Here is a 26,031-nt window from a genome sequence, read left to right as displayed (position 1 = left end):
ATCACCAATATATTAAAGAACACATCAGAAACTAATAGGGTGTTAAATATTTCCAACTGAGAAGAGCCTACATGGCTGGGAGGAGAGAGCTTCAGTGAAAGGCTGTGTGCTGCTGCTGCATCACAAGCCTTTAGCACGAGCAATGATTTTCTTACTTGCAATATTTACACTGTTCGAGGCTAAAGAAAACCTATCTTTGTTACTTAAATGCAAAATATCTCAGTGATACCCTGTGATAGGGAATTGGTTGTCATCTCTAATATTTAATCTTGTCCTGTGGTTCTACTGCCTGCATGAGTGGGTACAGAGCAAGGCCTAGAAACTGTGACCTACAAGAGAATGCAGTGACAACCACCACGTCTGTAAAATAATAGAAAAATACTGTTTTAGTAGCTCCTGGTTTGGTTGGGAGTGTTTGGAGGAAAAGAAGGGGGCTAGGCAGAATAGGCATGGAGGCCAAACAATGAAGGCCCTAAATTAATCACTGTATGGAGCCACTAAAAACATCACTTGAAACAAAAGAGTTCAATGAAAGTATCACTGGGACAAAGGTGACTGGAAGGATGAGATTTCATAAACCATCTGCTGGTTGGAGTCAGAAGAGAACTTTGTCCTTCACTGACATGTTACTACACATTTACTACACATCAAGTTTATATCTACCTGGAAAGCACGAGTTAGAAGTATGGCAATCTCCCAGACTGTGTCAAGGCAAGCTTTCTATTAATAATCCATAATGCTACCAAGAAAAAACAAGGAGGCACACAGCATTTTCAGAACTGCTCAAGATTCTCACCTGCCCATTTAGCCCAGTTTTCTAAGCATACATTACAGGTGCAAGTAAGCTGATTTCCCCCCACCCCCCCTCAACGTCCAAGCACTTGGCTACATCCAAGCAAGGTCAGGAGATGACCATTACCATTATCAGTGTCTTGTTTCCATGGAAGCAAAACCACCTCCAGGGACCTGATTCTATGGTTTCTATAAAAGAAAGATCCTCCAGGAGAAAGGTGAGAAGCCATTAACCACAGCCTGTATAAGAACCAACTGCTGCAGTTGTTCAGTGAAGACACCTATCATGGCTGAAGCAATTTTTCTTTTTTGGAATAAGCAAGCACCTTATATAGATGCTTCTTCCTATGGTACTTCCCAAATTATTGGTGGTTTCCATATTCAATAGAAAACCTGACTCTATGCTGAGCAACCAAGGGTCCTTATCTAGGGATGGGAATGGAGATCTAGTAGGATGCATAGAGCTGGATCATGTAGCCAAACTGAGTAACATCCAGTTCATAATGACCTGTTGTAATCCTTTGCCAGGATATGAGGAAATGGACCAAATGGTTTCCCAAAGGGAGATATATGTTGGAGGGAAAATGGTAAAAAACACAGACTGAGTTTAAGCTTCTGAGCATTGCATTGCATTCCCCTGGTTACAACAGGGAAATGGACGGGCAGCTCGAGAAACAGATCCTTTTTCCCTGATGTCTCTACTGCTGGCAAGGCAGGAAAAAAAGAGAGCACTTGAAGGGTCTGGAATAGAAAAGATCACAGCTCTTTTTCCCCCCTGCCAAGGTGACAGCCCTAAGGACCCAACAAAGCAACATATCTGCTTGTCTTACTCTTTCAAGGATCGCTTCAGCTGTGGCATTGTACTGCACCCTCCCATCCAACTGGGATCACCTCCAGTTGCATTACGCTTCAATTGAGGGGAAAAGATTTAATACAGGAATGCCCTGGTGCTAATGCCTTTCCAGAGGTGCATGAAGCACTCCGAGTTGCCAAGAGGCCTGACAAATATACAGCCCTTTGGGACAAGGGCTTTTGTGCTTTTTATGGGCTGATGCACTCTCACAACTGGAAGTGGAACTGATAACCAACAATACAGGTCACTGCAGCACCTGAAAATGAGACCATCCTGCCCTTTAAATCAACCTGCTTTAGTACTTTCCTAGATGGAAAAATTTAGTCAAATGTCATGCTCTTTCCTCAAACCCAGACCCTCCAAACCCCAGGAGCAGACAGAGTAATTGTACTTCTGCATCTCAGAATTACTCAGTACAGCCCACCTCTGCCTTGGATGGCAAGAGCATCGTCTGGATCACCTTCCCACAAGCACAGGAGGGCTGGAGAGTCAGACTCTCTCTTCTGCTGTAGAGGAACATAACCACTACATCTGTGTGCAGCCAGGCATGCAGAACTCAAACAGTACCGAAGCATTAGCACTGCCCTCACAGGATGCACATGGCCTGGTTCCCCTGGACCTGGCAGATAGGAGAAGATAGAGACCTTCTTGGATCTGAGTGCACACCTCAATCAACCAGGCCTATTTTGTGCTTCTTTGGGTTTTTTGGTTTTGGGTTTGTTGGTTTTTTTTTTTTTTTTTCCTTTTTAAATGGGAGTTCTTTCTCTCCTGGCTTCACAGAGAACTTCAGGACTCCAGAATCCTTCAGCATTCCCCATCTGACAAGTTTTCACCACCTTACCTATGAAAAATGGACAAGGAGAACAAAGCATCTGTGCTTAACAGGGCTGAACAGATTTGTAAAGCTAGATGGGGCAGGACAAGCTGAGAGTTGTTTGTTGATATGACAGCAAACTTGAGGGTGGGCTGAAGAGACAAAAAGGTGAGAGTGACCCTGCATTTCCCACCGTATCCCTCAGTCCGAGACAAGTCACTCCTGTGAAATCCTCACTTTGCCATCTTATCCTTCTTTAGTGATTTGACTGCTTAGCAAGTGATCCCATTAGCAAACCCTAAGCCTCCCTTTTGTAAGTGGCAGCCTGCTGTAGAAGGCAGCTACTTTACTAGGCAACAACACCTGGTGGAGAGAAAATTCCTGTAAGCGGATTCCTCGCAACTGAAGCAGCAACCTTGACCAGTCACTTCAGAGCCTTGTTACATCCGTAATGATAGTCTCCACCTTTCCCTTCCCCCCAGCATGAAAGATGAGTGGTTGTGTGGAACGAGTCCCCGAGCTGTGATGGGAATCCGTCTCGCTTGGCTGCAAAAAATATATATATCCTGGTATGGCTGTGATGAATCCTTTCATTATTCATCTGCAATTGCCCTGCTACTGCTGCTGTTCCGTTCTCACTCTCTCTCTTTCTTTTATAAATAAAAATGGAAACAGATTAATGACAAATGATGACAGTGATTGCTTTTAAACAGCCACACCTGAAGTGGGCTATGGGGGAGGAGCAGTGGCAGAGTAGCATCAGAGGGATGGGAAGACCAGAAAAGACTAAGTAAGAGAGAGAAAAAGATAAAGATGATCACTCCAACTGGGCTAGATGAGCAGTGACTAGAACAAGGTATCTTTCTGGTGATGAAGACCTCAATTTGCTCCAAGAAATGAGCTCTAGATTAACAGAGCTATGTATCCAAAATATCTGAAATAACTAGCAGTGGTCAGTTGTGCTGTCAAAAATGTGCTGGAGAGAAGTTTGCAGAGACTCCAGCAAAATAGTCACAGGACAAAATGGCAACACACAGAGAAGCAGTTACACACAGCAGTCCCCGGTGCTAAATAAATAGTACCTGACAATGCCGGTCATCCCACGCCACTCCTGGAGACCAGTGAACATCAAGGCTCTAATTTGTGCAACCACCAAAGCCACTGTATTTTGGGAATGTGGGCAAAGACAGTCTGTCACCAGTCAGGCCAAAGACTGACACAGTGAGTGAGTATATCCAGCAAAGGCAAACCTGACTTCACGACACCCTTCCCTGTTTGTGCAGTGGGAATGAAGAAACACAAGCATCTTACTGTTATCACTTCTCTCTGTACCTCTACCTCTATGGTGATATCCTGCAACTGTAGTATCCTCCTCTAGGTCCCACAGTTCCTACCTCAGGCACCATCTATCCACCTGAAGATACCACATCTGCTAAAATCACCTTCTACCTAACCATTTCCAAGGCTCTCTCACCTCTCTGCCATCAGTTATACCTTCTAGCTAGCGTCTCATTCCCATCAAACTGTTTGGCAATGTATCTGAGAGCAGATATGTGCATGGTCTCATTGCTGCTTGCTCCTCTCCAGCCTCCCACTTACCTAAACCCATTTTCATCCTTCCCTCAGAATTGCTCCTGCTCTTTTCAGTGCCAAGCCACCCTCCTGTCCTCCTCAAAGCACACTGTTCCTTGGACTCCTTTCAACAGCAGCTAATTCAAGACATTACAGCACAGAAGCCTGCGCCAACATCCAGTGCATAAACAAAGATCAGATACATGAGAGGAGAGAACACACTGTCAGCATTTAATAACAAACACTAATTGAGAACAGGGGGATGGAGTTCTCCATCCCTGTTCTCTCAGCAGCCAAAAGACTGAGCCAGAAGACTTGGCCATTCACAAACCAGGATCCATTCATCGCTGAATAGCCCCCTGCTCAGCATCTGACTGACTGTCACCAGCCTGCTTGGTGTCTGATCCACTGAATGCACACACAGCCTCCTGGAGCATCCCTGAGTAGTGCAGGGAAACAGAACTATAAGGCCTTTAGGGAAGCAATCTCAAAAGTCTTTTGGGCCTACCAGATTTGCCCTATAACCCTTGCAAAGTTTTAACTCCTCTCTGTGCCTTGTTTTCCTGAGAAAACTGCCTTACATCGCATCCCAGAATGCTGTGGAGCACGCTGTTTGTGGGCCTGAGCAATTCAGTACTTCTACTGAAAGCTGCTGCAAAGGACAAATGGCTTTTCTAGTAACATTCTCATTCTCCAGAAAAGCTGGTTCTCATCACATGAAACATGGTGCACAGACGCTAAGTACCTTCCATTATTTTGCCCCATCACCCATTACTCCATATAGGTAAACAAATCAGCACCCCAAACAGAAGAGATCCACATGAGAGACACTTTGGGTTCTCTAAAGCAGGAAAGTCCCCTCCAGACATAATCCCTTTTTAGGAAGCATATATGGTTATGTCACAGGAAACATCCCTTCTCACCTCAGCTAAAGATGGTGTCAAAACCCCTAAGGAGCACCTGGGAGGAGCACACAGTTCTTGGGGAAGCAGTTCCACATGACTTTACACCCTGCCAAAGCACCTCTTGCAGCCTTGGGTTATGTGGAGTTCTGACAAGCTGCTGAATCCCTGGAGAACATAGGGTGGTGGGCACAGGTCTGTAAGCAATTGAGCCAAAGTTAAAAGCTTGGTGCTGCAAGTTGAGTGTGTCTCCCTCATTCAAATCATTATTCCCCAGGACTTTCTCGCAGCCCACCCATCTCCCCAGGCCCAGTCCTGCCTTGGGCTGCCCCTGGCACTCCTCACACACACCAGTTGAGCCAAATCAACTAATTAAACCAGCAGAAATAAAGTCATTTTTTGTAGTTAAGGGGGTTGACATGACTCAAAGGGGTCCAAGGAATGAAACATAAGCAATAGGAGCTTATAGCCAGGCATGGGGAGACAATGGAGTGGAGATGGAAGGAGAAGGCTTCCCCTTTCAGCAGAGATGAATTGTTTACCTCAGCTCATGGCCTTGCACCCTATATTTCCAATAAAGGAAAGAACGTTCCTAAAATTTCGGTCAACTGCAAAGACTTTATACAGTGCTTTAGGATGCATCCGGATAAGAAAAGCAGTAGAGAGATGGAAGATAACACCCTTCCAGATTTCTATGTGCTGTAGGGTTTCAGTTCCCCCAGACACTCAGGGTGATGTTGGAAACCCTTTGAGTGCATTGCAGCTGAACTTACTGTCCCAATCTATCCAGCTACATATGCTGTCCATCCTACCTGCTGTAATAGTCCTCACTGTACTTTCCAGTTGATTTTAACCTACACAGCCCTTCAGGATTCAGAGTATCAGTCTCCCCAGTACCCACCTGTCTCTGGAGGCTCTGGGGCCAATAGTTGCATAGTTAGTTGTAGAGTTACTTAGGACAGCCTCATGAGAGGGTTTCTGCTGTTGCCTTGCCTTGGAAACTTTACTAGCTTTGATGTTGTTTGTTGTTTTCCAAATTAACACCCTGCATTAACCCACATGAAGTTTTCGCCCCCGCAGCAGTGAGCAGATTTGAACTCTGACAGAAGATCTGGAGTCTATTGGCCTTCACATACACCATTGCAAAGTCCACCCTTCACTCAAGCTTATATTTAATGAGATGACATGAAGTGCCTGAAGTAATGGAGTATAGTATTCATATGGATATAATCTGCCCAAGCAAAGGCCTAGTTGAGCCTGTCTCTTCTTCCTTTATCCTGCCACTTGTGTCTCACAGCTTTGCCCCTTTGCCCTTGTTCTGACTCTTTCCTGATCCTCCCATCAGGTGACAATTTGAATTTTAAAGCCATTTACACTCCAAAAGGTGCATAATCAGATTTTTATCCTGTACTTTTCTGATGTGACTTTTTTATTATGACATCAAGTACTGACCCATAATAAGGATATAAATGCCCACTTTAATGTCTATTACCAGTATCTGCAGATGCATATAAAATTATAGTATCATCACATAACTACATATTAACCTCTTGAGCTCCATGACAGACAAACTCTCCAGGGAACACTGTATTCCAATTTTCAGTTACCAGCAGTAGTTCAGTGACAAGCAGTAGAAGTTGTACTCATCCATATCCTAAACACTCGAGGTACTTCCAGAATGATAGAGAGCAGTCACATTCTGAATACACCAGTTCCAGTGCTTCCAGTTGCCAGCTATTTGTGACAAGCATTTGAGTCCTTCCCAGGAACAGACAGTTGCATTTAAGTATACATACAGGTGGGTTACAGCTTATCCGAAAGAAATTTGTAGTTGTCAGCAAAGTGATTTCTGAGTCACGTGGTAGTACACATCATCACTTTATCCACAGCAATTAGCAGAGAGAAGATAAGGTGTACAGCAACATACCACGTATCATCTTTTACGCTTTTGTTGAGCAAACAATGCACTTTGGTCAGAAAATGCCCATTTAGCATTTGTAACAGGTATAAAGGTGCAACATGTGAGCAAGGAATGATGTGGTCCACAATACTTTATTGCAAGTATAAGGATACCAAAACTGCAGCTACCTGTCCAAACTCAGGTGGTATTTGTAGAAATTCACACATTCTGATTTTCATCTTTCAGGTTAATGGCATCTGTTTACATCAGAAGTCAGGTATTCAGAGGCAAACTGAGCCTGTCAACCCACGTCTGAGACAAGAAACCTACAAAAACTTGGAGAGGTTGTTTGGATTTTTTGGTTTTGGTTGGTTGGTTTTTGTTTTTTAAATGCACTAATTTCTCTAGAAGATCTAGACCAGTCAATGGAGAGAAAATAACAAAACATAGGATAATAAAGACAAAAGTTAGTACCATTTTTGCTTTGTACCTTTCCCCTTGTTTCCAATACAGCTCAGTCAGATGATTGATTCTGCTTCCAAAGAGGGTCTCTCACCCAAGGGCATTCTTCCCAAAATATACACTAAGATTTCTGATATTTTAAAACTCTGCTGAATTGGGCATTAACAGGCAACCTATCATTTGTTAAACAACAGACAGGTTTGCTGCACTGGATAGTCATTACTTTTGAGTTTAGGGAACAACACTTGAAATAACAGTGCAAGGCATAAGTCAATAGTCATACCATCCTATGATGTTCAGGTAAAAGTACACAAAGTGTAACTGCTCAAGAGCAAGTTTTCACCTACCTATTGATCCTTCTCCAGTTATAGCAGACAAGCTATTTCACAGCAGATCCTCTGAGGTACTATGCATTTGGGCTGCTCTTCCATTTTCAATTCCTTTGACGTCCAGGAACCATAGATACTTCCAGAGACAAAGCATATTTTAGGAAGCTAAAATACTGTATAAGGAAACCCCAATATCAAGTGAATACATACCAAAAATTCCTAGCTCAAAAATAATATTATATATACACACCCATATCTGGTTACAGATAAAAATACTCAAAATTGAAGAAATTAACTACCATCCTAGTTTGTTCCTCTGTGCATACATTCTACAATAATGCCAAATCAAGTGATCACACAGTTTATTTTCTATGTGACTCCAGCTTCATACAGAGCACAGAACACACACCTCTGGAGAGGTGAGGGCCGAGAACTGAAGGAGATTGCGTCTGACTCATTTGCTACTAAAGACAGGAAGGATAATGCAGGAAACGGTAAAGGCAAAGTTCTTGCAATGAAAGCTATTGACAATGAGCCCTAGAGAGGTGCCTGCCTGTTGTCATCTCTCTGATACCTGACAAGCAGAGAGAGACTTCAGTAATGAGGACAGTGCTCCTCACCTCATCAGTAATTGTGGCTGGATTTGCAGAAGCTCTGAGATCTCAGCTGCTATGAAACTTCATAGGAAGTGTGATTTGAACCTGCAAAAGGCTACAAAGCAAGCCACTCCAAATTGCCAGTGCCCGGGTATCTCATCTTGGGCCCCCAAACTTCAGAGATGACTCCCAGTTTTTCCTTCAGTCATTCTGACTTAAACCCACCATCTATAAAATAAGGCTGACAATAACATCCAAATTCTCAGCACATAAGTAAATTAATTAACATCCTAGGATGCCATAGCAGCAGGTACCCTAAAGACATTAACAAGGAGATTACTTCTTCCCTCTTTAGGGTTGGGTCTAGGTGATGTGCAGTAAATAAAAAGCTTGAAGTCAGTCTAAATGAGGAAAAAAAAACCCAAATGCAAGTTGCTGTACATACAGAGGGCCTCAACCCTCCTACACCAACTGAGGCAAGAACCTAGTGTGAAAGCAGGGGTGGGATGAGAGAGGATGGGACAGGACACATGACCCTCAAAACCAACAATAAGCCATGCAACTGCCTGGCTGCATTGTCCTGTGCATGCAGAAGGGCACCAATTACAGCAACACTGGCAACTTGAATTGTTCATCATGAGATCACAAATTTTCTGCGTTGCTTGCCTTTTTTTTTTGGGGGGGGTGGGGAGATATTTAAATAAGTACCACCTTTAACATCTACATAAATATGTAAACACAGGAAGCCTGCAGCTTACAGTTGTGCAGCCTACCAATGTGGTCACAAGAGTGGGAAATGCCACCTGTCCCAGGGTAGCCCTGGAGTAGCCCCTGCACTGCTTAAGTGCAGAGCAATGGCCGCACCTCATGGTCCCTCTTCCTCTCTCCTGGGAATCAGACCCTGCACTCCTCATTCCCTCTCCTTGCTGTCTCCACAGTACCTGAAAGGACCAGCAAGGGATAAAATGCTCACAAAAGCTCCCCTTGCTGCTCTTATTTGTATAGGGTCCTTTCATGGTGACACTGGACAGCCAGGAAAGAAAACACAGGACTTCTTTCACTCACCATACAACACTCAGCATTAAGAGTGTCTTCACCTCTGGCTTTCTCAAAATGGGAATGCTTGTTTCTCCATGGTGAGGGGCTGAGTAAGTCCAAGCACTTGCAAATTACATGGTGAAGAGGATGAATAAAAGTCTTAAGGCAATGTTGGTGAATCTCTGAGGAAGCTGGTGTCAAAATTATGAGAAAAACATCAGTATCAGTGTGGGCATTAGCTTAGCAGAACCACTGGTTTGCCATCACTGCCCCTGCAGGCAGTCTTTGAGGAAGAAGCTATGACACTTCTCAAAGTAAGATTTCTCCAACTTGGTGCAATTTTAAAAGTGCATTTTGTAAAATCCATGTGTTTCATCTGCCTAATGGCAGCAACTCCTGAATAAATTCTCATCTTTAGATACCTCCCTCCTGCTCCCCCATCAGAAATTAATGAAATTAGTGTCATTTAGCATTTTGAAACTCTATACTATGTTTCATTAAAAAATGACTAACAAGTACCAGCTCCTATTGGAAAATTGCTTTACTTCAGTAGGGAACAAATCTTGTACCCCCAGATTTGGAATACCCTTTATTTAGATGTGAGAAATCCTCCATTAGTATGTAGCAAGTCTACTTGTATTGATTTGTAGTTTCTGTTGATTCTCTGAGCTGGAAGGGTATGAAGCACACACAGTCAGAATAACATCAAAATAGGTAAAAGCCAACACATTCAGCCCTGTTACTGAATTGACCACCAGCTATTCAAACTGAACTGAGAAAATTCTCTCTTGGGTGTAAAATTAAAGACATGCGAACAAGAACCATTCAGCTTTTTTTTTTTTTTTTAATAGAAATGCCTCCAATTATCAAATGAAATGCTTCACTCCTCATGAAAAAAATGCAAGTAGGTGGAAAACTGAACCAGCTCATAATGATTTTTAGATATCTGACATTTTTGACTGTTACCCATAGTTGATCATGTTTGCCAAATCTGGGCACTTCACATAACAATCGAGGGTTAAGAGATCTTTTCTCCTTGCTCCTGACAAAAATCAACACATTTCACCAGGAACACCTCTCAGTTCTCACAGGTGCAGCTTGCAGATGAGAGAGGAAAATCATCACTTTTAAAAGTTGGACACCCCCCTCAATATAGTGTTGAGAACTTGAAGCAATTTCCAAAGAATCTTTATCTTTTTGTTTAAAAGCATTCAATCAGCCCAGGATCTAATTTTTTACAATTTGTTCCTTGGAATGGTTAATGTAGAGGGAAGTCATGTTTTGTTCTTTCCACAAGTGTGTATAGCGTCAATACTGGGACACAAATATATGAAAAACAAAATTCAACGTCCACTGCTCATTTGATCTTTGAAGCCACTGCTATCATGGTAAAAAAGAATTACGCCAATCTGTCTTAAAAGGATGTTAGCATTGGCAAAATGAATAGATATCCATTAAACTATCAATTGAGACTGACCTGCTCATTTAAATGAAATCCCTTTTGGGACTTGGCAGATCTGAAGCAGTGACTTGGAAGTGAAAGGCTACTTAAACTCTGGAGTTGTTTCAAATTCCAAACAGGGAGCATCTCACTTGTCTAGAGAAAACGTCATGACAAACTGGGAAACAAACAAAATAATTGCAAAACACAAAGAATGGACATGATAAATTACCTCAAGTCCTTCACTCAAGTTTGCAATTCAAAGGAAGAAAAGCACAGTAACTCCCTATAGACCTTCAGGTTACAGTTTATACTTACAGAAACAGTCAAGGAAGCATGCAGATTATGGACATTCCAGTACTGTAAATCAAGTTATATGTCAGTGAAGCCTCTCTTCTCCCACTCTCACCTCAGTTTGCATTATACCAGATAAAACACTTCTTTCATATATTGATTTATTTCCAGTTTCTATAATCAGAACAAAGATTCTGCAAGAGCCTCATTCAGAGAATACACATCATTAGTTTAAGACAGAGGAATACAAGCATGAATCTTCGTTATTTACATATTACCCCCAAAATAGGAACCCTGAATCCAATCCGTATCAAACAGTTAAATACTATGACCACATAAAACATTTGGGACATGCACAGTGCGGCTCTTCAAAGATTTTGAGTAGACCTGTTTGTGAACTATCTCTAGGTAAGCCCTGTGGGACAGAAGGAGGAAGGCAGAATGCAACTGATGGTAGCTTTGGCTAACTGTCTGGTGTTGCTGAAGTTGAGAGAAAATTCAATGGCTTCAGCAGTACCCAGGGGCTCTGGCCAGGCCAGACCAGTCTCAGTTCATGGCACTCTCAGAAGAGCTTCCAGCAATGAGGTCTCATATATACCACTCCAGGCAAATGCTAGCATGGGACATTAACACTATGTTCAGGATTTGAGATTTGAAGCAAGAATTCAAATGCGGCACTATTCCATCAATGGAATTTTACATTCCTTTTGAAACAAAGGTAGAGCATGATGTATTTTAAAGCTGAAAGACCTGAACAAGTCAGTGCTCCCTAATTTTAGGGAACATGCTACCAGAAAATTGCTCCCTCCAGTCATACCAACTCCTCTCAGATGGGTGCAGAAGAACTCTTCTACTTGGAAAAACCTACCATCTGCTCCTTCAGTGTGATAGTGAAGGCTACAGGCTACCAAAAGGGCACTCCTACAAGGAGGCATCTTCCTTACATGCCATGAGAGAGAAAAGCAGAAGCAACTGCTATCGTGAGTAAGAAAGATATTGCATATTTTTTTTTGCAAGTATCAAGGTAATAAGGTAATAAGCCCACCGATGCTCTCCCTCATTCATTTAATAACCTTCAGTGCAATGTGCAGGCAGTTCACACAGTTGAGCGAATGAACTGAGACAGAGCTGCTGAAGCTGCATGTGTACACAGGGAACAATAACCCAAGACAGCCGAACTGTAGCTGCCAGTACAGCAAGAAAGGTGGAATCCTCACCAAGCACACTCTTCAACTGAGTTCTGAAGACTGTACACTCATATATCATACTACTCACAAATAAACTGGCATGCAGAAACGATGTTTCATTTCAGCTGGCACAGACAAATTTTTTCTCACCTTACCTTCTCATGCAAATTTCATGGCAATCTTCTGGTAATATCATAAAACTTCCATCATCATGACTTTTCCCTGTGTTTGCCAAAACACTCCCCATTGTTCAACAGATCTCTACGCTGTAGAAAAAAGTCTTGTCTTCTCTGAGGTTCTAAACCAGAAGCAACTATCACTTCGTGTAGACTGACTTTCACTATAAGAGTGACCATCCAATGCCTTTTAGATGCCTCTGTTTATTTTAATGGCTTATATTCAGCTACAACACTACTTCCATAAAGCTGCTGTCTTCAAATTGAAGCTTGAAGATACACAGAAGCTACTGCTTCCCACAGTACTTTGTTCCAATGGTTAACTTGCCCTCACTGTTAAAAGCTCATACCCTATTTCTAACTTGAATTCATTTGGCTTTAGCTTCAAGTTTATTTTTATGCTCATCTGCTCAAGACAAGAGATGCTTTATTATGTAGAATTTCGATTTCCATAAAGGCCTTTCTACCACACAGGCAAGACATCTCTGGTCCTCTTCTAATAAAACTAAATAGACTGAGCTCTTCAGTATTCCAAATTTTAAAAACTGTCAGCCCAAAAAAATTGCACTGTAATAATGCTAAAGGCAATGCAATGCATTTTGGAATTAAAAACAAGTGAAGATTATTCTTATTTTCTAGGATCTTCTGCATTGAAAAAAAGTGATAAGAACTTCAGATTCAGAGTCAACTGCCTGAATATCACTTGTAGTGTTACAGCAGTGTCTGGGCAGCAAGGGCTAGCACAACGTTTGGATATATGAGTACATGAAGCCTGAAAAGCAATAGGGAAGCAAGTGTTCCTGCTTCTGTAAAGCTGAATGCAGATGAATGTGGAATACTGGGGATTTTCACGCAGAAGCATAATTAAAGGTTAAATGACAAGTTTTACAGCGTGAAGCTTATGAAAAATGACTTATATTGGTTAGTGTATTACATAGGACTTGTATAACTACCTATGCTCAGTCAACATGATAAAGAAGCCAAAACATAAAGGAAGAATAGGACTTTTCAACCTTTCTAAAAAAAAGCATAGCAAGAAACAATGTCAGGATGTTGATATTAGGAAAAAAAACTATTCCAAGAGAAGATGCAATTTCCATATAAAGAGGGTAATTAATAAGAAAACTGATTACCAAAAACGATGAGCTAATCCTTACATGATGTTTTTAAAGCCAGATTACATGTCCTTCTAAAAATATAATTAAATCCAGTTGCAGGATAAATACTATAGCCAAAAGGTTCACAAAAGTTTTCTCCAGCCTTGAAGAAAGAGTTTGTAAATCTTTTTGAGACTGGACACTGGGCTAAGATGATGTAAAAGGAAAATACCATATCACTATAAAACCACTTCACCCTTACAGTACCCCCTAGGCATTCAAACCCAGCCACTGTGAGACAGAATACCAAGCCAGACAGGCCTTTGGTCTGACCCAGTGCAGCCTTTCTTATGTTGCTCATCCCATTTCCTTCAGAGGTTAGAAGGAAAAGAGGGCACCTTTGCAAAACCCTGATCATCCTCATAATACCAGCAGCTCTGCTTTAAGACAATGAATACTCTGGGTTATACACACAGGGCTCAGCAATACTTTTTCTGATTACTGTCTGCAGGTATATATAATTTTGCAACTTTCTCTGATATAACAGGCTGTGATGGTCCATTTCCCACTTTTACCTATTCTGGTATGCCAGTTAACACATCTTTGTCAACTCACTGAGTCACACTAACAGCCAGATTTGCAGTTGGGAAGGCATTTTACCCACATTAAAGTTGAGAAGGATGTTGAAGGTTCCCTCTGTCTCCACACTGTCACCTGATTGAGGGCCAGCCACGCACCCATCTCCAGGCACTGGCGACAGTTTAGTGTCCCTGCACCTGCCTATGGCACAGTTTACTTCCTTAAGAATGAGACACTTTGTTATAATTAAGATATGTTCTCTACACTGAGTTCAATCTTTGTACTGGGTAAAAGTTAATGTTCTAAGATAACCTTGTCTTGTCTTCTGTATAGCAAGTGGCACCTTATACTTTATGCCTTAAGAAGCATTGCTGTAAAGTATTTTTCCCCGTACTTGATGGTACCAAAGCAGGATGTCTCAAGCATAAAACACAAACTGGAATAGAATGCAGGGGACAAAGACGGAGTAATGCCGTATCACAATGAGAACAGAAGTTTGCCCTCCTTCGACAGTCTCCTAACAGACTATTAAAATACATTTTCTGAACAAATGACTGGTAGCATCCTTCACTTTTGCTTCACTGAAGTGTTCTCTGGTTAAAAAAAAACCTGTTCCTCAAGACAACAAAGCGAAGTTCTTATCCACTTTACATAATTCCTTTTTGATATCCAGGCAAACACATTGGTTTTTGTGGCATCTTCTTTATTCAGTGCAGAAGGGGTTACAATAAAAAAGGCACTCAATCACCCTCCTTGTTGCCCTTCCTCCAATATCCCTTCTCATCCTCTGCCCACTGAGCAGGTCTCTGCAACAGCCACAAAGTAACAGCATGAGCTTCTACAGTTTGAAGGACAGCACTCTCCATCTCATGTCATTATTCAGGAATGCTGGCAAGACACACCTCTGTGTACCACTATCATGAAGCTAATCTATCATTCAGTAGCGCTAGTCCCAGCCTCTTAGCAGTTTCTCTCCGGCTACTGTTTTGTTGCCTTCTTCACCCTTTATTGTACATTACCTAAAAATCATAAATCCATAAGGCTAGAAACAACATTCTTTTAGTTTGCACTTCTCCAGTACCTACCAAACTGGGCACTAATCCTCACTAGAGCTCACCGGAACTGCTGGAGATATGCAAAGAACAACTACTAAATATGCTCCTCCTAATTCTCGATTTCTCTTTCCCTGAATGTCCATCTTCTCGATGTACATAAATAAAGCCCTGTTTGCAAAAGTATGTCTTTAGAAGACTGGTCTCTGTCATCTGTGAAGAACTGTGGCAATTGCATGAAGTCACCGGTGACAGGAAGGGGTACATATCATGTCACCTTTCTAAAAAGGTAGGAATGAAGATCTGGGAAATAACAGGCTAGTCAGCCCTATCTCAGTCCCTTGTAGCTTTATGGAGCAAGTTCTGGAAGCCATTTCCAGGCACCCAAAGGACAAGAAGGTTACTAGGAACAGGCAGCCAGATTAAATGACGGAATATCATGCCTATGAACCTGACTGCCCCACTACAACCCTTTGAGCCCTGTTGTTCAGCCAGTTCTTCACCCAGCACATGATGTACTTGCTCATCTCATAGTTGGACAACTTGTCCAGAAGGATGCTGTGAGGGACAGTATCAAAAGCTTTACTAAAATCCAGAAAAACTACATCCACCACTTTCCCTTCATCCACTAGGTGGCTGACCTTATTGTAGAAGGGTATCAAATTAGTTAGACAAGACTTTTCCTTTGTGAATCCATGTTGACTGTGCCTGATGATTGCATTGCCCTTTAAATGCCTTTCAATAGCACCCAGTATGAGCTTCTCCATAATGTTTCCAGGTACTGGGGTCAGGCTAACAGGGCTATAGTTTCTTAGGACTTCCCTCAGGCCTTTCTTGTAAATTGGAATAACACTGGCTACCTTCCAGTCAGCAGGGACCTCCTCAGACTCCCAAGACCTTTGGTAGATGATTGAGAGGGGTCCTACTGAAACATCCACTAGCACCCTCAGTACTCCAGGATGAATCCCATCTGGCTTCATGGGCTTATGAACATTCAACTGATACAACTGGTCCCTTATAATTTCAGTGTCAGCAAATGGAAGGTCACTGTTCCCACAGTCGTGGTCCTCCAACTCAGAGGACTGGGAAGCCCAAGGTCTATCAGTATTATTAGAGACTGAGAAAAAAAAACCCAAACAAACAAACCCAACACATCACTGAATACCTCCACTTTTTCTTCAGCCTTATTTGTCAGGCAACCATCTTCAACAAGTACCAGTCCAATGTTTTCCTTAGACCTTCTTTTGCTGTTAATGTACTTCAAAAAGCCTTTCTTCTTGTCTGACACAACACTGGCCAGTTTCAACTCTAATTAGGCTTTGGCCTTTCATGTTTTCTCCCTGCATATGCAAAACACAGCTCTGATCTTCCTGAGAAGCTTGACCTCGCTTCCAGAGATGACACAATTTCTTTTTCCTCCTGAGTTCCAAGAGGAGTTCCCTGTTCAACTAAACTGGTTTTCTGCACCACTTGCTTGACTTTCTACACAACAGTTGCCTGCTCTTGTGCTTTGAAAGGTGGTTCTTAAAAACTGACCAGCACTCATGGATCCCTCAGCCCTCAAAAGCAGATGCCAGGGGACACTGCTAACTAGCTTGCTATCTAGGTTAAAGTTAGCTGTCTTGAAATCGAGGGCAGCAACTCCGCTGACCATTTTTCTCATTACATCAAAAATTTTAAATTCAACCATTTTGTGATCACTGTGGCCAAGACAGCCACCTACCATCACACCTGCCACAAGTCCCTTCTCTGTTCACAAATAACAAGTCTATGAGGGCAGCTTTCCTAGCTGGCTCACTGAGTACTTGTGACAAGAAATTATCTTCAATATACTTGAGGAATTTCTCAGACTTGCTTGTCACAGCAGTATGGTATTCCCAGATGATGTCTGGGAAGTTAAAGATTCCCGTAAGACAGAGAGAAGACAACTGGAGAGAAGATAAACCTGAAAAAGACTGGGGAGTCCTGATGGACAAGAAGTGGAATAAGTGGGCTGTGTATCTTTGAAGCTATAATCACATACTGGACCACCTTAGTAAAAGCACAGCTACCAAATCAAGGCACATTATTATTCTTTTCTACTCAAGCAAACCACATCTGAAGCACTGTGTCCTTCACTGCAAGTATTGTGTGAGTACAGCATGAGTTCTAATGAATCTGCCTTAGAGGAAGAGACAAAACAATGCACCTAGTTCATTCATCTAAAATGCTGCAAATATTCAAATCTGTATCAAGTTACTGAAGTCTGAAGATGAATTTTGGTAAACGCCCTGGAGAAACAAGATAGATAATTCATTTAGCTTGTCTACCACTCAGGAGAATCAAATTTGGTTGAGAGCCTGCCTGACCTGCAAATGGATTCTAACATAGAAATAGGAAAGACAGGGCAGCTGCAAGAACTTGAGCCTCCTGGCAATTCCAGAAAGTTGCCACAGCAGGAAGTATGCCTTGCCAAGGTAAGGCCTGCCACAGCTACTCTTCAGTACTGCCACACGTACATTCAACCTTAAAAGGCAAGGAAGACCTCCTAGGAGCTTACAACCTAAGTAAGGGCTTAAACAGATGAACAATGCTACTGACCTCAATAGGGAAATCTGATAAATTATCTTTTCCTGCCCCTAGTGAAAAATCATGTGAAGTCTGTCAACCCCCTCCCCTTGCTGCAATGAGTGAGGTGAAGCCCATTGATTCCCTAACACCTCAAACACCTCTCATAAAAGTTTTAAAACTGCCCTGACACCACAGAAGAAACAAAACTACTCCGAACAATACTCAGAATGTAGCAACATATACCAGAATTGGTTTTAAAAAGGTGAACACAACGGCCCAAATTTTTAAATTTTAGCTGAATGCTCAGTAATCTGAGTGAGTCTGTTGAATAGACTCAAACCAAGAGAGACTACGGAGGATCCTTCGTGAGATTAAGAACACTCAGTTGCACAAATGCTCTTTTAGGGAACCACTACCTGTCCCTGGAACAGCCTGCAAGTTAGGTTACAAGGCTACCGATCCTAAAATTTATCTGCAGGTTGTTAGGAGAATGTGACCACCTTTCCCCTTCACTGTGTTCAGGAGTACTAGATAGTCAAGCTACTACTCTTCAGGTTTACCTTCTCTTTGTATGTTCTAGATTACAGGCTCTCCAGTGCCGAGACTTCCTGTGCTACCTCTGAAGTGCCATTGCTCAAAATAAGCACAAAATAAGACAATTCAATGAACAGTTTAAAACAGGAACACTCATCTCTGCACAAAACCCTACAGCTTGTCCCATAATCCAAACACTGACCTCTGTACTCCTCCTGCAAGGTAAAAAGGCTTTCCTTGTTCTAACTAGTTTTAAAACATACCACCATCAAAAACAAACAAACAAAAAACAACCACAAAAAAAAAAAAAGAAAAAAGGTTTTGAGAGGGATTTACATGGACGGATCTGACAGTTTGCTTGGGCTGCGAAATATAAATCCAATTTGGATCTCTCCACAAGAATAAGTAGGTATTAGGGGATCAGACACAGTGTGTCTGTAATAACTGTATTTGTCAATCATGATTTAGTGAGTCATTCAATTTTTGTTTTGTTTATGATATGACCATTTAACATTTTAATACAAAGTTAAATATAGATCACCGCTTTATATCCTCACAATCAAATCTGTCCCTCAGCTATTTGATTTATAAGGGAGAGCACAACACTGCAAAGCCACTAAAAACATGCAAATTTTATCTATTTAAGAGTGCTAACTGCACCTCCACATTCAAAATTAATTTTTACAAGCTTAAACAGTCCTGTCTGAAAGCTCCATCCAGTGAGGAAAGCAAAAAAGGGTTCTATGCATACAAATATATCCTATTTTTGAAGGACTGAAGAAGCCATGAGGCCAACTGTTCCTTGACATATGCTATGCAGGTATATGTTTTAAAAACGCAGCCCAAAATAAGCTCCAGTAATTCAAGAAAAGTAAGTGGAGTGTGATCAAGAATTCAAGAAAAAAGAGGGAAGAAATCACTCTCCATATATTGTGCAACATGGGAGCTAACAGGAGACCAGGTGAAAGTGCTATAAAAAGAAGAGAATCTTTTTTGTATGCTGCAGACTAAAGTATAATCATCAGTAGGTGGAGACATGTCCGGTAGATATAGCAGACAATACTTTTTGAAAGGAGGGAAAACGTGAGACAGAAATGGTCTGATCAATACCCAGAATGCTGTAAACTCAAGTGATACTTTAAATGGCTTTTTTGTTCAATGGCATGTTAACTTCAACAGCGAGCATCCTTTAGAAATGCCCACAGTAATTTTTTTAATTTATACACCAAAAAATGGAAGTTTTGTATATTCTTTACCACACCCCAAGGACATTCAAGGGCCCAGGTTCCTTTCCAGGACACCAGCTTGCAGATATATGTCCAAGTAGTTCTCCCAAATCCTTATCCAGTAGGAGATTTAGGAAAGAACATGCAATACACAAGCAAGAACAAAGACATTCAGAACAAGGGTGAAGGAAAAGGTCTAATGGACCATGCTGCCAGTAAGCAAATGGCAATTTCTGAATGGACAAGCACCATATTTGCTACCCTAGAATCAACATGATACAAGTCCATTAGCACATGGCCTAAAAACATTCTGTTAATACAGAATTCAGGTTCCATGTTTCAACTTGTTTGCACTCCCTCCTCATTCTCCAGCCAAGAAATCCTCCTGGCCTGGAACAAAGCAGGGGGAGACTTTTGTGTCCCTGGGCGATAGTGGGACTTTCACCCAAAAAACCCCAAATGCACAAACAAGCAACATGTGCAGGGGGTGAATAAAGATCTGAAAACCCAAAAGAATCTGTACATGACCCAGCACATATGAGCTGGCATCAGAGAAGATGAATGCATAATAAATACAGCAATAGCAAGAACATTTTTAAAAGCCACTGCGGTCCCAACACTGATTACCTTTTTTTAAACAGATTTGCAAACATGATTTAGGTATGCAGGGCGCGCAGATCAGTCTGGATAATGGCACGCATCACGCACCAATACTGAAGATATCACTACTGCCAAACAAGATGTTTGGTGAAGATACACACCAGAGTCAAACACACTGAAAATCCAGCAAGCTTTTACAGTCGAGATGCTTCCTTTTAGCTGTATCCAGGGCTCTTCTCTGGTGGCATTTTAAAAAAGTTACTGGAGGCAGCAATAGTGGCTTTCTCAGCTGCTGGTGTTTTCCCTGTCCACTCAGAGTTCTGGGATCTCAGGGATGGTGTTGCTGGTAGCTCTGACTCTGCTCCATCCATGTGGACAGGTAAAGTTGCTGGAATATAAAATTGCAGGAAAGAGAGAAACAAAGGAAGACAGTAGGAAAGGACAATAAAAAAAAAAGTTAGAAAAAGTGACTTCACGGAAAATGCCTCATATACAATTTCTTATATGAAGGTGTTATCTACTGAGTTCCTATGAGTCCTCCTGCCAAATTCCTTTGAAGTATTGGTTCTTGACAGCATTAACACCTTTGCCCTAATAATTTTCATATTCAGAACTCTAAGCTCCCAGTCCACTAACTAGTTCCCTCAGTCAAAGTTCCTGTTGAAAATCAGGGGCTTTAGCTGTCCCATACTTAAACGGAATCAATCCATAATCACTCAGCTGAAGATAACTTGATCACTCCACAAAGACTCAATTAACCTTCTATCTGAGATTTTCAAAGTCTCTGAAGGCTTGGCAAATTTCAGGTTGCAAAGCTCAGTTAAAGTGGAAAATATACCTCTCCTCTTTACCCAGTAAAGGCAGCACCATGAACCTCCACATATATGCAATATGGTAAATCAGCAAATTATAACAAGAAGCTACTTGCTAAGCTAAATTGGAATCCATTCTTATTTTCTCAATACAACCACTACTTCAAAATGGGACAGGCTATAATTAGCAAGAGAGATTTGCAGATCCATAGCTCAACCCAGCAGTCATCCAAATTTCCTGAAGGATTGTCAGAAACCTAAAGATATGAGACTTTACTCCCATTCTCAGTACCCTGAATCATTCAATACTCACAAGCAGGACAGGGGTGTATGAAAAAAAAAAAAGAAGAGTAATTACCACAGGAGTCTCTGGGGCATGCAGAGTTTTTTTGAACAAGTAACTGCTTCAGTATGAAGCACATCTCTTTTTCATTGTATTCTCACAACAGATAATAGTTATTTGTGTATTTTTATTACAAGTTGCATCTGCTGCCCTGTGGTGGATGAAGGATAAAGAAACAAAAACAAGCCTCAACTAGAGGACCGACTGCTTTGAAGTTTAAATAAAAAGCTGGTTCAATGCTTGATGTTCCAAACTCAGTAGATCTGGAACCCCAACAATCCTGCTTCTGTACATCCAAAACAGTGAGTCATTCCCATGCAGCCACAACAACACAGCTGATAACAGTACATTGCATATTTCATCTCTAGCCCATCAGCTTCCTCCATCTGAAGGTCAAATGAAAGATGCCAAAAAAATATGTCAAAGTCCTTCAACTAATAATCACTACCACTCAGCCTCACTAGCAGCCTCCCCACTCAGGCTCTCCATCTCTAAAAAGATAATTCATTCATAACAAGAAAAAAAAAAAAGGGACTGAAACAGGCTTCTTGCTACTGGGTACCATCACACCATGACAAAGAGTGAATGCATTAGCAAGAAATAGGAAAGGGAAAATTCACCAAATTGCTACTACTCATCAGGCTATTCTCTGACAAGCAGTTTCAGAGGCTACTAACTGGCACCATTTAGAAATTATTATTTTTCACAACAAAGTGTGAATACGTGCCAAGGCAGACAAAAATCTATCTATGCAGATTTCTACCCCAGACTCACTGTAATACCTGAACAGGATGCCTGTTACCATGTCCACTGCTACATATATAGGGAACTGAACCACATAAGCACTAAAAACATCAGTGTAAAGCTGGACAGTTGTTCACCTTTTATTTCATAACCATCTACACTTGTGGCCTATTCTGACAAACATATGACAGACATGACAGTCTTCATCAGATCCCTTTCAAACCAGAGAATAACTACCATCAGAATAACATTTTATACAGTACTTCTCAGACAAACTCTACTGTACCACTGGGGACATTATTCCAAATCTATTGCACTACAGTGGAAAGTAACTAATCACAAGGACACTATCCATGCCTTTTGAAGCCCCAAGTCTTAGATCACCAGAAGTTCAAAGGACCTTTATCACTACAGACTACTTCTTCCCTAGGCACTGGCTGTTGGTCACTGAGTTGGATGAACTTCTGGTCTAAGCTGGTACAGCCAGTCTTACTTCCTCCAGATCTACTTATTCTGCTGCCAGACTACACCAGCCAGACTTTTGTTCTTACCTGGTGAAAGCCTCATGCTTTAGGGCTCACACACTAACTTTCATTTTCAATCTGTCTCAATATTTGCATAAGTTTGCCCAACTTAAGTTTGATAACAGTCACTTCCCAAGTACAAATGAATCCGAATTTTCTACCCATTTTTTATTGCTCTCAACAGCCATGCCTTTTTCCAAAGTGCTATTCTTTAACAAGTATCTCCATTATGGTATTTAGGCCAGTTAGCCTCAAAGGGAAGGACTAATACCAGAAGTTTAAAACTATAACAATACAATAGAGACCCAGACACTTCTGCTACAGTAATGCATGGTTTTTGATGTTCATACAAAGGTCTCTAACAAAAGGTGCCTTGCCAGAACACATCAATACTCACATTCATGACTATGTGAGAAGATATGGAATAAACTTATTTTGCCTGGCTCCCAAATAAACATATCTCTAGCTCCCTTCTCTCATTCCTACAGCTAGAGGGGAAATAGCATCCACATCTCACATGCCTTTTATTAGCATCATCTGATTTCAGCCAAATTCAGCTCCAAATTTCGGGGGGGGGGGGGGGGGGGGAGGGGGGGGAGGGGGGGGTGAGGCGACGGGAAGATTTGTAGCTGCATGTTTAAGAAAGAAGCTAAATTCATCACAGTGACAGGGGAGAGTGTTGGCAGAGATTTGAGCTATTTATTCTTTTAGGAAAATCCTATAAAGAATGACACCAGGAAGCCTCTATCTGCAGTCTTGTTCATCACACTGGTGAGGAGTCCGATAACAGATGTATGCAGTAGCGTGATTTAGTGCTGGGAGCTGGCCCCTGATGTGTATTAATACAGCGGCAAAGCGGAACGAGCCCCTCTTCATCACTCATCTCTATAAAAGAGGTGGAATCCGAGATGGCCCGATGTTCGGCAGAGCAAGCCCATTTGTTCTGCTGACTGATGGAGCCAGCTCAGGCTGTGTCCTTCACCTCCACGGGGCACTCAGGTTGCAAAAAAGGAGATCACTGAAGCAGGACCTGGTCAACAAGTGAGACGAGAGCAGTTGGACTCAGCTAAGTAGCTATTTAAAGGTGAAGAAATCCAGCACTCTGTCTGCAGTAACAGGGATCTGCCTGTGTTCCAATTAATCTGTGTTTCGTCTTTTGCAGAAGTAAGAGACCACAAACATACAAAGCCTCTGTATTGAGAAAATGAGGCTGCTATGATTCCTCAGGTACAGGGGAACCCCAGTATAAGGCATTTATATATGAGCAAGTAGATACATAGCAAGGGAGAAAAATCTGTATCTATCTCATCAATGTCTAACAAGCTTAAGAGCCTTCAGTTAATTTTACATTATTGCAGAGTAACCCTATGTATTTCTTTAAGCATTAGAAATTCCACAGTCAGGGCACCTTTGACAAAAATAATATCAGATTTCAGAAGTTCCCAAGTTACATGCCCTGGTTGTGCTCCAGCTGCAATTGCAAGACTGCTGTAGAAAGTCAGCTAGGGGACAGCTTCAGTTACCCAATCATAAAAGCTTCTTTCTAGAAGTCAGTATTGTAGCAAACACTGCATATAGGCGTTAACTTGGCTGGGGGTATTTCTAAACAGGGTCTAGGGAAGAGATCTTTATCATTTTTGACCCTTAAAGACCTTGTAGCACTCTTCCCTTGACAATCAGCACAAGCATCCTGTCCAGATTCCAATAACTACGCTTGCTTGCCTTCCTGATTTTGTAATACATGCTCTAACTTCCTCTCCCTCATCCCTAAAAAAACCCAAAAAACCAACCAAAACAAGAGCTCAAAACAACACCAACAACAAAAACACATGAAAACCCAAACCACCAACCAAAAAAACCACTTTCAAACCTCTGTGCTGTTTTCCAGTGCTGAGTTCCACTCCAGATGCAGATTCAACTCTTCAGAAAGTGTTCACTATACAATTTGCCTAGTCAGGCAAGTACAATTTACATAATATTTTGAAATACGTAGGCATAGAAACAGAAGCTCTCCCTATACAAAGTGACCAGCAATGCAGTACAGAATACACTCTGAACAATAAGTGGACCGGTAATGGAGAATAGTGAGACACTAGCATTTGTACCAAGAAAACCTAGTGTCCCAGAACTAACATTCTGTGGCTACGGACATATGATTTCACTAACCCTTTCACTACAGAAGTTTGAATATCCTAACATGGAATACTCAAAAGCCAGGAAAGAATATCCTAAATAAACAGTCAATAACAGATTACACTTTTGCTGAGCAACAGATTATTAATTTAATGGGTTTTTTTTCTCCTTTTTAATACAGAACCTTTCATACAGTCTGTAATCCAGATCTGTGGCCTGGAAAGCTAGCACACCTTCCTTCCCTACTTCATTATTCTGTCTATCCACCAGCCCAAGGAAGAAATCCAAACTTCATTCCTGCTATTCATCATCAGTTCCTTTGGCCCTCCCCACTGTTTTCACATCACCATTTTTCCCATCAGCTTACGCACTGACTTGTTACTGGATTACAATAGTTTTTTAATAAACTTGTTGGAAGAACATGGATCGCTTGATAGTAGGCAAAATATTTCAAGAGGGTGAAGTGTGAGAGTCCAGAAAGAAGTCTCCTAAACCCCTCTGTCTGGCAGATTAGAACTCTTTCAGACTCTGATGAGTAATCAATCACTTTTGAGAAATATGTCATATGAAAAATAAACCAGTATTTTAATCACGACATCCCCAGTGGAGGAAAAAAAAAAGTTACTATTTTCATCCACAAGAGTAAGAAATCTCCCAGGGAATAGGTGGTCTCACACAATGATGATACAAAAATTGCCAGATTTCTGCTCCAGTTAAAGTGTCTAGAAACAACCTAAAAAAGGGCACCAGAGCTATCAGCTAATGTCAGCCCAACACTGAAGGAACACACTGTATGTACTGTTCACCTCCTTATTAGCATGTACTGCATAATTTAGGAACAGTGGAAATAACAGCTTATAAAAAAAACAGACTATTACTCACTGTACAGTGAAGCACTGTAAATTATATTAACTCACCATAGCTGCATCAAAGATTTGTTTAGTCGCAGCTTTTGATGCTATGCAAAACCACATGGTATTCTCTCTCACATGTTGCCTTTCTCACACGTTTCATTAGTTTCAAATCAAGGTAATGCTATTTTTGACTATTGTGACTCTGGCACTTTGCTAAAGAGTGACACGACTTCAGAAATGCCAGCACACAGGTAAATCCAAGTTACCTGATGTTGGGCTGGACATGGAGGCTGCAGCTGGCTTTCGTTTCCTCTTGATGTCCCTTGAACATGGTGGTCCCAGGTGTACATTTGCTTGCCTATAGAGAAATTAAAACAAATTAAACTCTGGTCCAGTATCACCTTCTTGTAAGATTCTGGCCAATCACCCTCCAACTCCCACCTTCCCATCAGCTTCTTAACTAGTAGGCAACACAAATCAAAAGCTTCCCAGGGAAGTTTTGCTCACATTCTTCATTAATATACCATTATGCTCCAATTTCTTTTAAGAGCTTACACACATAAACTGCTCAGAAGAATAATTATTCCTCAGACTCCAAAGGATCTGGGTTTGTATTAACTTTAAAAT

At 41.5% G+C, this 26,031-nt stretch overlaps 1 protein-coding gene across 8 annotated transcripts in view; it reads right to left on the bottom strand.

The window, feature by feature from the left end:
- Nucleotides 1–6,391: 6,391 nt before the first annotated feature.
- Nucleotides 6,392–26,031, bottom strand: part of GPATCH2L (G-patch domain containing 2 like) — a 45,844-nt gene continuing 26,204 nt past the window's right edge. For 4 of the 8 annotated variants that reach the window (XM_064460434.1, XM_064460431.1, XM_064460438.1 and 1 more), the window contains 2 exons: nucleotides 25,671–25,762; nucleotides 6,392–20,382 (listed from right to left, as the gene is read on the bottom strand). In XM_064460434.1, the coding sequence (XP_064316504.1) occupies nucleotides 20,210–20,382; nucleotides 25,671–25,762 (265 nt within the window). In that variant the 3' untranslated portion in view covers nucleotides 6,392–20,209. Of the gene's footprint in view, nucleotides 20,383–23,253; nucleotides 23,448–25,670; nucleotides 25,763–26,031 lie in introns of those variants that run through there. The other 4 variants (XR_010374433.1, XR_010374432.1, XM_064460439.1 and 1 more) reach the window with 4 other exon arrangements.

The sequence above is a fragment of the Phalacrocorax carbo genome, chromosome 9, assembly GCF_963921805.1.
Source record: "Phalacrocorax carbo chromosome 9, bPhaCar2.1, whole genome shotgun sequence".
Lineage (NCBI taxonomy): Eukaryota > Metazoa > Chordata > Aves > Suliformes > Phalacrocoracidae > Phalacrocorax > Phalacrocorax carbo.
Note: the sequence above shows the minus strand (reverse complement) of the source record. Positions and strands in the feature narration are given on the sequence as shown.